General features: G+C 47.8%; 1 protein-coding gene across 1 annotated transcript in view; it reads left to right on the plus strand.

Annotated features, from left to right (window-relative positions):
* The window catches only part of ECE2 (endothelin converting enzyme 2), a 56130-nt gene that overhangs the window by 20372 nt on the left and 18434 nt on the right, over positions 1-17324 (plus strand). The window contains exons 4-9 of the mRNA XM_035133145.3: positions 519-734; positions 2011-2135; positions 3436-3582; positions 3956-4021; positions 7907-8095; positions 13552-13694. Coding sequence (XP_034989036.2) covers positions 519-734; positions 2011-2135; positions 3436-3582; positions 3956-4021; positions 7907-8095; positions 13552-13694 — 886 coding nt within the window. The remainder of the gene's footprint in view (positions 1-518; positions 735-2010; positions 2136-3435; positions 3583-3955; positions 4022-7906; positions 8096-13551; positions 13695-17324) is intronic.

Here is a 17324-nt window from a genome sequence, read left to right on the forward strand (position 1 = left end):
CTGAGGAGCTTACAATCTAAAATTCAGCACAGGGAAACAACAGCAAAAAGGGAGGGAATGGAGTCAGGAGCAATTTATGGCTGCTTGATTTGCACATGCTTAGGGTGAGTTGCTGTTGCCTGAGCTAACCAAGCGACCACCGTGAAGTGGCTGTAAATTGTAGGGGGCAATTGGCAAAGGTGATCTTTGGAGCAGGGCTGGCTATAACCTTTTCACCACAGGGCCACACCTTTTGGCATCTGTGGCATCGTTTGTGGTGGACCGTTTTTGCCTGGGCCATAGTAGAGCTGAGCCATCCGCGGCAAATTATCGCTGCCCCCTCGCCATTGTGCCCTGGGAATCCTCACAATGTGATGCACTGCTGTGCCAGGACTTCCTCTCCCCCCCCCCCCGATGGCACAGAGTAGGGGGAATGACACATGGCAAGCGCTCTTCCAAGTTATGGCAAGGGCTGAAGAAGGAGGTCTTCTTTCTCCGTGAGGGATGCTGCCCGACGCCTGTTTGTGTGCTCCTTCCAGATCCTTCGCACACCACTTGCCTGACTGAAGCTTGCATCATTGTGGCTGGCAAAATCTTGGAGGCGCTGGACCGAGAGATCAACCCCTGTGACGATTTCTACCAGTATGCATGTGGGGGCTGGATCAAGCGGAATCCACTGCCAGACGGGCGTTCCAAGTGGAGCACCTTCAACAGTATTTGGGACCAAAACCAGGCCATCATGAAACACCTGCTAGGTGAGGCGCTCCTTTCCACACACACACACACACACACACACACACACACACACACACACACACACAATATCTCTCTTCTCTGCGCCACCTTTTAATTTCAGCATTGGAAAAGGAAGGTCCCCTTTCGGGTAGCTGCTTTACTGAGCACCTGTCCTGACTTGTTTTCACAAAGAATGCAGGGTTCTGCCTTATTTACTGAGCACTCACTTTGATCTGTTTGGGAGGTTAGCTGATATTGGACCAGGCAAATATTATCCCATACTTTGCAGTGCATTTCCCCAAAGTCTGATGTGGGGTGGGGGGTGGTTGGAGTGCGGGGGGGGGGGAATAGTTTGTTGCACAAAAGAGCCAAATCAACCTTTAATTGAGCAACCTGAATTGCAGGCACCGACCATTTTAGGCACATTCCCATTGATGCGCCATCGAGGGGGTGCTTTCGGACCTGGAAAAGGGCAGAAAGGGGGGGCGTAATGGGGCTGGGGGCACTTAAGTGCACTCCGTTGATGTGCGCGGGGCCCAGGAACGCAACCTCCACACTAGATGGTTGTCGCAGGTATTATATTTTTATCCCAGCCTTTCTCCCCTAGGAGCTCAAGGTGTGATAAGCAATTCTCCCCCTCTCCATTTTATCTTCACAACAACCCTGTGAGGTAGGTTTGGCTGAGAAACAGTGACTGGCCCAGGGTCACCCAGCAGGCATCATGGCTGAGTGGGGGATTAAACCCTTCTCTCCCAGGTCCTAGTCCAGCCCTGCAACCATTACACCACACCACACTGGTTTCTGGTAGGTTACCAGGCATCCCCAAACTTCGGCCCTCCAGATGTTTTGGACTACAGTTCCCATCTTCCCCAACCACTGGTCCTGTTAGCTAGGGATCATGGGAGTTGTAGGCCAAAACATCTGGAGGGCTGCAGTTTGGGGGTGCCTGGATTAGACCATGTTGCACCAAGCGGTTATTCTTCTGCACCTTCTAGTGCATTTTCCTGCCACTTCCCTTGTTGCAAAAAAAGTTTGATTTTTGTGGAGAAGGAACTGGTTCATTTTGCAAGTGCTCCAAGTAAACTTTAATTGCAGGATCTGGATTTGCTGGTATGTGACTGAATCCTGCTCCCAAATAGTGGCAACTTGGAAGTGCCTGTCTCCTACCCAAAGCGTTGGAATATCTTGAGATGCTGGGAACCAGGAAACAGTAGGAAACAAGGTGCCTTGTTGTTGGGGCCTTCAGACTGACCAGTGTTTACCACTCCCTCATCAACCGTGTGCTTTCCTTGGCAGAGAATGCTACTTTCAACTCCAGCAGCGAGGCAGAAAGGAAGACCCAGCGCTATTACTTGTCTTGCCTTAAAGAGCAGAAGATTGAGGAACTGGGCTCCCAGCCGTTGATGGAGCTCATTGAGAAGGTGAGCCTGGCAGGGAAATGGGTGCAAGCAGAATGTATAGAGAAGGTGGGAAGGTCTCAGTCCAGCATGTGAGACCTTGCCATCTTTTTACTCCTGCTGCTGGGCTGAGCTGGGTATGAAGTCAATGAATGGCAGTTACCATGTTAGCACCAAAAGAAGGATAGGAGAAATGGCAACAAAACTCTGGAACTCTCCCTGCGTTGGGTGCTTTTGCAGCAAAAACTGCAAAAGTTTAATCATTATGGCATAAGCTTTACAGACTAGACTTCATCAGATGCCTGAAGTGTACTCTTGAGTTGCAGTTGTGTGTGTGTGTGTGTGTGTTCACACACACACACACGGAATGAAAGTGAGGAAATGAAATGTGAAAAGTGTAGACAGTGACAATTCAGTGACAATTCAGTTAGAGCTCAAATGGATTCAAACAGCAGCAGATGCAAAATTCACCCTCCTGGGAATCGCTGCTTTCATTTCTAGTTGTCAGAGGTCCAGGAGAAAAACGTTGGGAAGGAGAGGCAGAATTTAGTGAAATCACAGAAGCCAGAAAAACGAGACAGGGGAGGATTTGCAGGGGCTTGGGTTGTTAGCAACTTGCATAGCTCTTTCCTTCTTGTTACTAGAGGTTATGAAATGTCTATTTAAGAAATTTGTATGCCATCATTTGTCCTACAAAGTCCAGAGTGGTGAACAAGAAGTGTAAAGAATTAATAACACAACACTAAAATATCTATAATAAAATCCATAATATTAACAATAAAATGAGGCAACAAGCAATAACATGCAGCAAGTTAAGGAAAGACACTCTTTAAAATGCATGGGGATGTTGTTATTTTTAATCTTAGCATGGGGCTGAAAAAAATGGAAATGCAGGTGTCATCTGGGGAGGGCATTCCGTATGCAGGATGCCATTGCCTTACACTGCACACTTCTGATGAAGGAGGCACTTAGTATAAAAGAACTTCAGCAGGTGATCTCAAAATGCAGGCAAGATGCTGGAGGCGATTTCTCTCTTGTTGATAATAATAATAATAATAATAATAATAATAATAATAATAATAATAATTTATTATTTATACCCCACCCATCTGGCTGGGTTCCCCCAGCCACTCTTGGACGGCTTCCAACAAAACATTAAAATACAAAAACCCATCAAACATTAAAAGCTTCCCTAAACAGGGCTGCCTTGAGATGCCTTCTAAAGGTCTGGTCATTGTTGTTCTCTTTGACCTCTTGGTGGGAGGGCATTCCACAGGGTTCACCTTACTCTCTGCATCCTCCTTCTTCCCCCCCCCCCCTCCAGATTGGAGGCTGGAACATCACCGGCCCATGGAATCAGAGCAACTTCATGGAAGTCCTGAAACTGGTATCGGGAACGTACCGGGCTTCTCCATTCTTCACCGTTTTTGTGGGTGCTGATTCCAAGAGCTCCAACAGCAACATCATCCAGGTAAGCCCCTCTACCTGAGAGAGCATTTCTGTGCAAAAGGAGCTTGGAGGAGGGGGATCTCTATCGGCATCCTGATCTCATCAGGAAGCACCGTAACTCCATAACAGAGCCTCTGCTTTCTTTGCATGCAGAAGGTCCCAAGTTCAGCCCCCCCCCAGGTGGGACTGAGAAGGTCCTCTACCTGAAACCTGGGAGAGCTGCTGCCAGTCTGTGTAGACAGCGCTAAGCTGGATGGGCCTATGATCTTACCTGCGCAAGGCACCTTCCTTATCTCCCTCTCCTGTGTTATAGGGAGCTAGACGGAGCTGTAGGGAAAGCTCAGGGCTGGGTGTTCAGCCACATAGACTCACTGGTTCCCTTTTGTACATGGCAGCTGGACCAGTCAGGACTTTTCTTACCATCACGGGATTACTACCTGAACAAGACAGCCAACGAAAAGGTAAGGTGGTCGCAGTCCGCACTAGATACCAACCCCTGCCTCTCACTTTGGGTCATGCACATTTCCACTTGTCTTTTGCTGCTTTCCCCTGGAGAAACCTTCTGTTTACTGATGAATGAACACCGATCAGTTTTTCTGTGGATCAACACTCGTTCCAATTCAATGGTAAACAGTGAGTTTCCCCAGGGAAAGTGGTGGGGCGGACGAAAAACCGCTCGGGCCCACACTTAGGAAGCACATGGCAAGCAAGCACAAAACCTCTTGGATCTGTGCTTTCTAGGCAGTGGACAAGCTGAAGGGTGGACGAGCCCTCGCTCTCTCGCTCTCATGAAAGCTGAGTTCCAGCAACATCTGGAGGGCAGCCAGTTCCCTGCCAATGCTTTAGTAAATAAATACCACGCCCCCACCGACTCCGAAATGGTCTGCTTTTCGTCATTGCTAGTCACATTTACCAATAAATCTTTGTTCTCCAGCCCAGCGAGCTGTGTGCACAATAGGACGAGGATGGGCAGTACAGACCCCTTTGGTTGACATTCTGAATAGCTGCTCATTTGCAGGTATTCCTCCTTTATCGGGTTGGCAAATAAAGCATAGATACTTGAGGATAAGCAGAGGTGCCTATTCCTTTCTGTATACCAGGGCTTCTGTGCATGAATATTAGTTTTATTAATATTGATAAGGGCGGAATTTGGTGACGCACCAATGACGAATGTTTCGTCTGAGCAAGGATTGCTAGACAGAGCGACTTCTTCTTTCCTCCCCCTAAGCTGTTTTCCCAATTACTCCCCAGCCAATTTGGGGGCAGGGGAGGAAAAGCCCCATTGTGCAAGTGGAAGTCCTTACTACGGGTGTTAACTGATGGGGTTGGTTCGGTGAATGCTGCCCTTTAAATATTTATATAGCACCCCATATAAGTATATTTCACATTTATTATTATATCCCTCCTTTCCTCCAAAGAAGCTTAAGGGAGCACATAGTGCCCCCCCCCCGCTTTCATCCTCACAACAACCCTGTGAGGTAGGTTAGGCTGAGAGATGTTGACCCGCCTCAAGTCTCCCAGTGAGCTTCATGGCTGAGTGGGAATTCGAACCCCCAGGACACCACCTGACGCTCTTAAGCACTAAGCCGCATTGGCTCTGCAAAGGTCAATGCTTTACAAAGAATAGGTGTGGCAAGTCCCTACCCCAGGGAGATTACTATCCAAAAATAAATGCAAGAAGCCAGCAGAAGGAGGAAAGAGAAATGGAAGCAGCAGCAAATAGGGAAAGAAAAACAGGATCATAAACAGAATCATCAAAACATAAACAGAACCATAAAATCGTAGAATTGCAGAGTTTGAAGGGACACCCAAGGGCCACCTATCCCATCCCCTGTCTCAGCTAAAGCATCCATGACAGATGTGCTGGACTCATCTGACCATTGGCCATGTGGCTGATGGGAGTTGGGGCCCAACAAAATCTAGAGGGCCGCAGCTTCCCCCTCCTATCATTCACAATTTGACAGGTGAGATATTGTCAGCTGCCTGCCTTGTTGAGCATCAAGCAAAGCCGTGTGTTGCAAACTTCAGCTGGTACAGCTAGGTGATTAACTGGGACTATGTTCATGGTATTCCTTTAGAGCATATTCGAAGAACATTTCTTTCCCCTCCACCCCTCAAAGAATTCTGGGCCCTGTTGTTCTCTAAGGGCTTCTGGGAACCGTAGCTCCCTGAGAGGTAAATTACAGTGCCCAGAAGTATTTGGCGCTTTGAATGTGCTTTAAAAGTTCGGTGTGTGCACAGATCTCTACGCATGGATCGTAGTTAAAACTACGTTGGCGGTGTTAAAACAGCTCTGCTGGCTTCCAGTATGTTTTCACACACAATTTCAAAAATGCTGGCTTTAACCTTTATAGCCATTTCAAGCTTAGGAACTGGGACTCCGAAGAAAGCCCACAATCCTGCCTGGGTGCTGGGGGTTGGGAGACTGCTATTAATGATTATTTTATTATTGCGCTGTCTGTTCTTATGCTTGTTCTTATGCTTGTATTATTGATGCTCCGTAAAATGTGTTCTTAATGTTGCATGCTGCTCTGGAATCTTTTGATAAATGGTGGTATATAAATTGAAAAAAATCTGTGGAAGCTGTTCTATCAGTGCCCTTAACGTCAGGGCAAATGTGGTGGCAGCAGCAGCAGAGTAGTGGGGCTTTTCAGCTTATGAAACACCCTCCCTAGAGAAATTTCCCTGCTGTCAGTTCCATTCCATTCTAGGCACCATGTCAAAATAAGTATTTTTACCCGGGATTTTAATTGAGCACCGATGGCAACAGTTATGCCCAATGAACTCGTTTCCTGCAGCGTTTTATGGGCATTTTCACCTGGTTTTATGCTGCCTTCTGCTGTGTTTTTTTTTTAAAAAAAAATCATTATGCTTTATGGTTTTGTTGTTTTGGGAGATTGGTGTGAGGTTTTTTTTTGGCACAACGAAGAAGCCTTGTGAATTTTTGGCTAAATTGAAAGATGGTAGAACAGGTACATTAGATAGAGAAATAAATGCCATCTAGCATGTCTCAGCAGCCACCAGAGGCTAGAAACTTGCTTTAAACAAATAAACTGCTTAGATTCTCTGACTGGGGCAGAGATTCTGTGCCCAAACTGAAATAGCATTATTATTATTATTATTATTATTATTATTATTATTATTATTATTATTATAAATTTCTGTACATGTCAAGGTAAATGAAATTGAAAAGATAGGTGTGAAGAGAAAGGGAATTGATGCAGAGGCCAGGACACCTGGCGGGGAACTCAGCACAGCACTTTGGTCTATCCCAGGGGTCTCCCTCACCCCCCATGGGCCAAGTGTGACAGGTGAGTAACTCTGCCCACCTGCCAATCACACCTGATGTCACAATGACATCAGGTGGCTTCTTTTTGCCTGCAAGGGTCTTCAGAAGCCCTTTTCAAAGCACTGACTTCAGACATGACAATCAGCCAACTGGCGGAGCCTGCAAGGACCTCTGAAAAGGGTTGGGCAATAAAGCGTTTTGCAAACACTGACAGTCTGGAGGCCCCCCTGCCCGCCCCCCCAAAAAACGTTTTCACAACAGAGAGAAGACGCTTCGAGAAGCAGCTCTGATTGCTCACCGCTGGAGGCAGCCACATGCAGAAATGAAAATAATTTTATAGTATTATTATTGTTATTATTTTATTAACATTTCACATGTGTTTAAAGTGCTTGACTTGTGTTATTCAGAAGTAATCTTTACAACAGCCCTGCAAGACATGGCAGTGTTGATGGAGGTGGAGGTGGGGGCTACTGATTCAGAGCAGTTTGCCTGAGCTCACCTAGCAAGCACATGGCAGGGGCAAGATTCAAACTGGTGACTTCCTCATTCATAGCTCCATCTCTTTAGCCACCTGCACTGCACCAGCATAGATCCTCACTCCACCCCCCACAGCTCCTGACACTTCAGTCCTGAACAACAAAAGATTTAAGTTTTAAAAGATTTCAGTTTTGGAGGTGCTTATATGTGCCATCATTCCTCATCCTGGTGAAAGGAGGAGAGCAAGTTTTTGAAGTGGAGATTTTTATCCCAGACATTAACCGATTTCATTGGGGATGTGTGTGTGTTTTTAATATGTGCAATTGTTTTCATTGCGTTGTGGGATTGCTTAGGGATGCTTCTTGTGAAGAGATTTATAAATAATAGCAATAAGGTTTGGGGAGACAGTGGCAGCCCAGCCTAAAGCTCCGTGACTCCCATAGTTTGAAAAAGGTGTTGGGGAAGATAAGAGCTGAGTGGGGAGGGAAGGTGGCTTTCCTGTTGCTGCTGTCGCCTTTTGTTCTCCTTGGCTGGCAAAATTTCCTGGAATCACCCAGGTGCTTTGCACCCTCTCTGGCAGGTGCTGGCTGCTTACCTGGACTACATGGTGGAGCTGGGGATGCTGCTGGGTGGGGCCAGAGCTTCGACGGAAGAGCAGATGCAGCAGGTGCTGGACCTAGAGATCGAGCTGGCCAACCTCACCGTCCCCCAAGACGAGCGGCGGGACGACGAGAAAATTTACCACAAGCTGAACATCGCCGGGCTGCAGGTGGGACTTGCCTGGATAAGGCCCTGGGGAGGAGCGGAGCTGGCGGGGAGGGGTCTTGTTCAGTCTCTTGGTTTGGTTCTGGCTCTAAATGGGGTTCTTTGGCAACTGGGGACATCTTGCGTAATTTGAGCAGAGAGAGGTGGCATCATTCCTTGGGCCAGTGATGGCTAGCCTGTGGCCTTCCAGGCACTGTTGCTGGAGGTGTGGCCGGCAACAAGGGCTGCTGGGAGTTGTAGTTCAACAACATCTGGCGGGCCGAAGGATCCCCTGGGTGCAAATCACAAGAAAAATGAAACATTGGGAATAACTTCTTAATAGTATGAACTGTTGGACAGCAGAGCAGACTGTCTCAGGAGGAGGTGGTGCGCTGCTAGAGGCTGGTCCGTTAAGGGCAAATGGGGCACTGCCCAACCAACCCCAGTCTGCTAACCACCTGCCATCTTGGTTACAACCTAGCAAGGTGTGGCTGTGCTTGCCATTGGCTGTGGCTCCACCAGCTGCTGATTTCCCTGCCTTCTGTCCTACCAGTGGAAGCTGGTGCATTAGTACAAATGGGACCCTGCTCCACCAACCTCGTTCTGCCCTTAGCCCCACTCCCAACACTTACCTACCACCTGTGCAAGGCGTGGCAATGCCTGGTGGCTCCCTCCTCCTTAGCCTCAGCATTGCCCATGTAGAACTCGGCAGGGAGGAGGGTGAGAGGGACGCAAGTAGAATTAGTTTGCTCTGTCGGTCGTTGACTCCAACTCCACCTGCTTGACAGGAGAAGGCATCAGGAGTGGGCCAGCTCACTAAATCACATGAAGTAAGTGAACTCTTTATTAGAAGAAACAAGGCCCAAAGAGTACAGCAATTCTTCTTGGTAGATCTTGCCTCTATGAGGCATTTGTGAGACTAAAGGTCCCTGCCTTCCCACAACTGCCTAAGTCTCCTCCTCTTCTGGGTCCTGAGACTATGTTGACGCATCTGTCTTTGCTCCTCCCTCTTCATACCTCTTCTAGTTCTGGGAGACCAGAAGGGAGGTGACCTTCTCGCAGCAGGAGGGGGAGACACCCTGGCTTCTTCACCAGCTGATTCATCTCTGTTTCTTGGCCTCCCTCATCCCACTCTCCTGCTTCTGCTCTGATTCTGGACTTCTCTCTGTCACAGACTCTCCCTGCTCACTAAACCTGTTCCCTCTTCCACTTCCAGCACCTCCTCCTCCCTCTGACAATGCAGCATCATCCCATCACCCCTCCTCTGGCTCTGAGCCGTCTTCCCTCGTGGGTTCCCCAGCTAGTGCCTCCCACCATTACTCTGTGTCCATCCCAGTTCATGGCACAAGTTGCCCTGCCCTGCCAGTCCCAAAGGGCATCATCCACCCTGTTAGTAAGCATTCCGCCAGCTGAGGCTTGTGGGCAGAGGCTGGATTACCCCCTCACAGGGATGCTGCAGAAGTGGGTCTCTTGCCTCAGCATGGAGGGTTGGATTTGAGAGCCTCTAAGGTCCCTTCTCTGTGATTTTTGGAGGCTGCAGTTGTGTCGTGCAGGTTTGGGAGGTTCCCCAGACATATAGAGGCAGACAGAGGGGCATATAGCAGTGCCTTCAAAGGTCCCCAGCCAACCAGCTTTTCCTCTCTCCTTTCCTTGCAGTAGCACCCTCTTCTCCCACCTTCCTCATCCTGCTTTCCTGCAGCCTCCTTAACAGAGAACCAGCTTTTGTTGCATAAGCCCAGACCTCACTGCACAGGCGGCAGCCAACACCGTCACCAGACCCTTCATTAGGATTCCATCTCCGTGCCGCCATTCAGTCGCTGTGAACGTCACGCCCAGGAGCCTGGCTAGCTGATCGGCATCCCAATGAGCCCAGAGTTGCAGCTGTGATGCTGAGGCCAGCCTCCAGGCCTTCCTCGGATGCAGTTCTGCTCCTGGAGGCAAGAGGATTGTGTTTGACGTAAGCGCACCAGCGCACAGTGTTTCTCCTTGCGGCATGGGACAATCTCCCCCTTTCCTCCCCTTGTACGCCCTCTGATTCGGTCCCGGAGGCTCCCTCAGTCCTCCGGGGCAGATTTGGGGATGGTGCATCATCGTCGTTTCATTTGCACACCATTTTTGCATGGTTAAAACCAGGCTCAAGGCGGCTTTCAACAAACATGAAAGGATTTACATAATTGCAAAAGCAGTCAACAACAGCAAATGGAGCACATTTGTGTGTGTGTGTGTGTGATTTCCACATAATAAGCTCTTAAAAGAAAGATACAAACAATTAATATCAATAACAGCAACAACGAAAACTCTGAACAATACTCCAGCCCAAGAGTCCGTTCAGCAGGCTCAGCTTTTGTAGTTGGAGTCAGTCCGAGCACACACAGAGGGAGGAGCAGGGGGCAAAGTCCCATTGCACCTGTGCTGATCCTTGCACTAGTGCAAATATTTCACTGAGTACTGTACACAGTTCATTCTCCCCACCCACCCCCTTGGGGATCATTGCTTCCCAAAAGAGCCATTGCAGCAAAAATGCAATAGAAATGTTGCATTTATTTATCTGTTTATATCCCACCTTTTTACCCAAGGAGCTCCACCTGGCGTACGTGTTTTCTCCCCACAAACCTGTGAGGTAGGTTAAGCTGAGGAGGAGTGACTGGTCCAAGGTCACCCAGTGAGCTTCATTGCTGAGTGAGGATTTGAGTCCTGGTCTCTCCCAGGTCCACGACAACATTCATATCTCACCTTCCCTCCAAGGAGCTCAAGCAGTCCTCCCCATTTCCAGTTTATCCTCGCAACAACTTTGTGAGGCAGGTTCGACTGAGAGGCAGTAACTGGCTCTCACTTCCTGCTTGTGGGGTTTTCAGAGGCACCTGAAATAATAGAAAGATCGGCTAGGCCTGACCTGATCCAGCATCCAGGATCTTAGATTTTTATGTACTAGCTAGGAAACTGAAGCATGAATCAGGAAGATCCCAGCTTGAATTTTGTCTCTGCCACTAGTTCGCTAAGGCAAGGTCCTCTCAACCAAACAGTGGCATTGTGGTTGGAGTGTCGGACTGGACTGGGATTTGGGACCCCAGGGTTTGAACCCCCACTTGGCTACATGAAGCTCCCTGGGTGCTGCCTCTCCATCTAATCTACCTCATAGGGTTGTTGGGGGGATTCAGTGGTGGAGGAATAGATGTGCAATAAAGAAATACTGTAATGAATAAACAAATAATAGTGACTCGCCTCGGAAGGTTGCTGTAAGCATTGCAAGCTCTTTTAAGACAAGGGTTAGGCCATTCCCAAGGCTTGTGAAACTCCACATACCCCTCCCCCCCAAAAAACACCCTTGTTTTTGCACCTCTATCCACTGGCTTCTGGCATTCCCACCCCATTGGGCGCAACTGTATTCATGATGTTTAACTCCCCTACCCTGGCCTCTTTCTCTCTCCCCTCACTCAGCTCTGCATTCTGTTCCTCTGCTCCTCTTTGTTCTTCTTGCCCCCCCCCATCCCTTGGACCTCCCAGTGATAGGTGAAGCCAGCTTCCTTCATCACTCATTGGTTGCCAAGCAACTCTTTGCCATGGCAACAGGGGGAGAGAGAGAGAGAGAGAGAGAAATAAAATCCAATTGTAGAAGTGTCATTTCTGGGAAGTCCAGGCTTTGGCCTGTAGTGGCTAGAACTGGATTTGGTCCCTGGGGGAAAGGAGCCAGGAGCCAACAAACTGGTCCCTTGCTATGGGGGGAGGGGGGGTCTGCATTAGGACAGGGCTGTAAACTGAGGGAAGTAAGAGAAATCACGTATTGCTCACTCACACGCCCAGCATCTTGCTCAGGACTTGGCCCCAGAACTTGTTTTCAGTGCTTGAGCCGATTGCCAGGACATATACAGACTAGAATCATAGAATCATAGAGTTGGAAGAGACCACAAGGGCCATCCAGTCCAACCCCCTGCCAAGCAGGAAACACCATCAAAGCATTCTTGACATTCCTGTCAAGCCTCTGCTTAAAGACCTCCAAAGAAGGAGACTCCACCACACTCCTTGGTAGCAAATTCCACTGCCGAACAGCTCTTACTATCAGGAAGTTCTTCCTAATGTTTAGGTGGAATCTTCTTTCTTGAAGTTTGAATCCATTGCTCCGTGTCCGCTTCTCTGGAGCAGCAGACTAATGTGAAGGAAATCGGGCGCGTGCAGAATTCATTTCTGCCACCACAATCACATTTGCAATCGGGCAATATCTGTACGGCAGCAAAACAAAATGTCACAAGTAGAGAGCAAGCTCTTGAGTCCTGCAGAACATTAGCCTGGGTTTGGGGCAAAACTGGAAGGGGATGTGTGCCAAGGAGCTGGCTTGGTGAAGTCGCAAAGTTTGTCACATCCGCACTGTGCATTTAAAGCACGTTTGTACCACTTTTAACAGTCAAGGCCTTCCCCCCAAAGAATCCTGGGAACTGTAGTTTACGCCCTTACAGGGCTACAGTTTCCAGCACCCGTAGCAAACTACAGTTCCCAGGACTCTTTAGGGAGAGCGATGTGTGTTGAATGTATGCTGCAGGTGCATAGGTATCGAGATCCCAAAGGACCAGAAAAAACTGTTCATGTACGCAACAACAGCTGCACGAACGTTACTAGCCCAGAGATGGAAAGAACCCCGACCAGAGAAGAGTGGCAAACCAAGTTGATAGACTATGCCGAAATGGCAAAATTAACTCGGAATCAAGAAGACAAGATATTTAAAAAAGAATGGGGAAAGTTTATAATGTATATACAAGATTATTGTAAGCAGGTTAAAACATTGGCAGGATTTTAAATATGCTTGTATGTATGGATAACTTAGGAAGATAAAAAACTGGAGAAGTAGTGATATGCAGTTTAAAATAGGATTAATAGGGCCCATGGAAGGGATGGGGGGGAAGTCAGCAGATTCAGAGTAATCTCGACGTTTGGATTTGGAATTGGTTTTGTTGTATGTTTATATTTCTGAAAATCAAATAAAAATTTATTCCATAAAAAAAGAATGTATGCTGCAGATGTGATGTAACTTAAGACAGACAGGTCACGTTGCAGACATCATTGGATTAAGCTCTGCTATGCACTAAGGTCAGCTGGGCTGCAGATGACTGAGCCCCTGCCAGATGTTTTTAAAATACAAAATTCAGCAGTTACCGTGTTTCTCCGAAAAGAAGCCATTGTGATAGGCAGTTTAACCTTGTAGGTTAAACTGCACCATACTTAATAAAAAAAAATAAGACATCCCCTGAAAATAAGCCACCGTGGTTTTTTTTTTTTAGGAAAAATAAATATTAGATGGTGTCTTATTTTTGGAGAAACTGCATCCTCGGCTTTTTTGAATATAACTCACAAGGCATGAGTTTCTAACATCTGCAGCATGGGAATGAAAAACTGGTCAGAGGGTGTGGCCAACCAGGCTGTCTCACCAGTTCCTTTTCGCTTCAAGCTACATTCATTTCTAAGCTTCAGGTTTCTTCTTGCTTTCTGCAGATTCTTGCCCCTGCCATTGACTGGCTAGACTTCATCTCCTACTTCCTCTCACCACTAGAGCTAACCGAGGCTGAGCCAGTGGTGGTTTATGGCAGGGAATATTTGCAGCAGGTGTCCCAGCTTATCAATAACACCGACAAAAGGTACTGGGAGGTGGGGATGCAGCAGGAACACAATGCCTGTTTTTTGTTTTGTTTGTTTGTGTGTGTGTGTTGGTGTGTTTCCTCATGCGCAGAAGGCCTGGACGCAATCTGCTCCTGCCACCTTCGCTCAGTGGTGTTCTTCTCCGATGTATTCTGTGCCTGTAATGCTGGGTGCAGAATACTGTGCTGCTGTGAGATTGATTTAGAAAATGTTCGAGCAGCCCCATATCAAAGGGTTCCCAGGACAGGTGTACAATTTAAAAGGATAAAACACCACAATGGAATTCTACCAGAAAATCCAAAAACAGCAAACTCCATTTGACAAGTCAGGTTGAACCATAAAACAGCAATTAAGGGCTCGTCTGCACTTTTACTTTGCCCCTTATTTTGATCCGATTGTATACCACAGAATGGCCAGTGGTCACAGATGATGGGAGTTGTAGTCTGAGAACAAGTGGAGGCCACAGATTTCAGCATCCTTGGCATACTTTGGTTTTGGCTGAATCAACCTCTGGCACCTCTGACAACAGCGGCCCCCTTTTCGAATGTGGCAAAGCTCAGTTCTGTGAGTGTTTACTAACAAAGGCTCAGAAACCAAATGAGATTGTAGGCAAGGTTTGCAGCTAATGGGGTGAAATATACTCGGAGTCAAGAGTGAATTTCATGCTCTTTATTCAGCTCATATTCATCAAGGAGAAGAAGAGAAGACGAATGGCTCTTTTCCCAAAACCATCAGCTTATATACATTATTTACACAATGGGCCTTGCGTGATTGGCTACTTCAGGGCTACACCTGTGGGCCAATTATATTGTGGATTGACTTCTGCCTGCAGCCTGATTGGCTGCTCCTACAGGCCAATCAGGTAGCAGATTCACTTCTGCCAGCCGCCTGATTGGCTGCTCCAGCAGGCCAATCAGGTTGCGGATTCACTTCCACCTGGAGTTGGATTGGGTAGCTCCCGCTGATTCTGAATCCTATTGTTCTAGGATTCAGCTCAGTACATAACACCAGTGAAATCTACTCGGAGTCGAGAGTGAATTTCATGCTCTTTATTCAGCTCATATTCATCAAGGAGAAGAAGAGAAGACGAATGGCTCTTTTCCCAAAACCATCAGCTTATATACATTATTTACACAATGGGCCTTGCGTGATTGGCTACTTCAGGGCTACACCTGTGGGCCAATTATATTGTGGATTGACTTCTGCCTGCAGCCTGATTGGCTGCTCCTACAGGCCAATCAGGTAGCAGATTCACTTCTGCCAGCCGCCTGATTGGCTGCTCCAGCAGGCCAATCAGGTTGCGGATTCACTTCCACCTGGAGTTGGATTGGGTAGCTCCCGCTGATTCTGAATCCTATTGTTCTAGGATTCAGCTCAGTACATAACATGGGGCATTCGTCATGGCTGTTTACAATGCCTGCCCACAAATGCACGATGCAAGCGTGTTTTAGCGCTCTACGCAGTGATGTGCCCTTATCCTTCCCACGGCAACCCAGCTTTTACTAAACATCAACACACACTCTGCTTCATTCTACCCAGAGTGCTATTATGTGTCACCTCCTTGTGAAGGAAAAAGCAGCTCAAAAAGGAATTTGCAATGAGTGTGGAAGGGAGCCATGCAAGTAGATTTAGCGCCTTGTACTTAACCATCTCCCCTACACAGGTCCCTTCTAAAACTTTAATCTATTTGCATGTGGAGACCCTTTAACCCAGGCCTAGAGATAAATTCAGACATGACTCATATTTTATTGATTACAAATCAAGTGAGTGGTTGCATAGGCTCTGGTTCCAAAGCTACCTAGGGTAGCACTGGCTCAGGGCGCACCATGAGTCAACAGTCAGGTCCACACCTGGGACGGGAAACCTGACTACCGCCAGGCCCTGATTCCCCCATGTGTGCCCAGAACTCTGGAGAGGGCACACCCCGCTTGGCAGGGCCGTCTCAAGCCGGTCGGGTGCCCTGGTGCCGTGGCGCGGAGATCGCTCCGGCGCCCCCGCCCTAGTGGGCGGGAGCAGCACGCAGCACGGCTTCCACGCGGCTTTGCCACACAGCGCCCTCCTACCGGCCCCGCGCCTCCGAGACTACCCCTAGAGCCAGGCCTGCCACTTGGGGGAATACCAACCAGAAGTCCAATGGATTCCTTTAAGAGGAATACCTGTGGATAGGGTGGTAAGGGATCATTCCACCCCTATCAGCATGAACCAGAGCCTATCCGCCAACCTTTCAAGTTGTGACGAATTGCTAAGCGGCAGGCAAAACCCAAATGGCAACAGCCAATCAGCCAAGTGGGGAAAATTCCTGCCGTGCCCCTGCAACAACGATACACGCCGATACACGCCGACATAGCAAGGTCAAGTGAGAGCCCTAAAATTAGGAAGCAGTGGGCGGGTGTTCTGATGCACTGTGCTGGAGAAGAAGGCTCTCTACGGACACATGCAGTGTTTAAACAGTGGTCCATCTGACTCTTTGATTGGCATGCCCTCAGCCCAATTGCACCCTGTCAGATGGACCACCAATAGGGTGTTGTGGCTGCTCCAATTGTCCCTGCCCCAACACCTAGACCTGGTTGTCGGGACCAACCGCAACACGTGCCCTCTCTTGCAGTGAGGACCCGATTTGCAAAAAACAACAACAACCCTAGAAAGCATAATTATTACCTCAAGGGCCACTTCTCCCCATATCAACCAACCTGGACCCTGTGACCATCATCTGAGGCCCTTCTGTGTGTGCCTCCTACCAAAGAAGTATGGAGGGTAGCAACATGAGAACAGGGCTTTTTCTGCGGTGGCTCCCCACTTGTGGAATGCTTCCCCAGGGAGGCTTGCTTGGTGCCTTCTTTACATACCTTTAGGCACCAGGCAAGATCATTCCTCTTCTCCCAGGCCTTTGGCTAATTAAACAACCTATGGCCTTCTAAACTGGGGGTGGGGGTGGATATTGTTTTTGTTTGTTACTAAGTTTTGCATGTTTGTGTTTTTATATTGTAAACCACCCTGTGATCCTTGGATGGAGGGCAGTAAAGAAATTATTGTTTTGCATTCCTGTCCTGTTCCTCCCCTTCCCCTTCATTACCCCTCATGCAAACAGGCAATGTGAGAAAGCACAATAAATGCTCCCAGGTGACTTCTTTACTGAGGACTCATCCTGATTTGTTTGCAGGGAGATTAGGCAACACTGGCTCTTTATTGAGCATTCATTTTTTTAATCATTTGCTTGAATGGAGGTTAGATGATGATGCATCAAAGCAAGTGTTATCCCACATTTCCCAGTGCATTCTCCCATCACTTTGCTTATCGCAAAAATTCTGATCTTTTGAGGAAGCAAGTTTTTTGCTCAAGTGTTTCCGATCATCACCCTCTGTCAGCCCAATGTTTTGTTTTGTTTTTTAATTTATTTAAACATTTTTTTCAATACAAACAACAACCGCAAAAGACACATACAACAAAAACCATAATAACAATTGTGCTGGTTGAGAACCGTAACAATAAATTAATTAATTAACTAACTAACCATAATAACAATAATAACACAATTTGACAATTCAGATTTGAATACAGTGATATACCTATGACTACACCTTTTTAACAATATTTTCCCACCTCTCTCTCCTTCCCCTACTTCCCACCAC

The sequence above is a fragment of the Zootoca vivipara genome, chromosome 5 (assembly GCF_965207765.1).
Source record: "Zootoca vivipara chromosome 5, rZooViv2.hap1.1, whole genome shotgun sequence".
Taxonomy (NCBI): domain Eukaryota; kingdom Metazoa; phylum Chordata; class Lepidosauria; order Squamata; family Lacertidae; genus Zootoca; species Zootoca vivipara.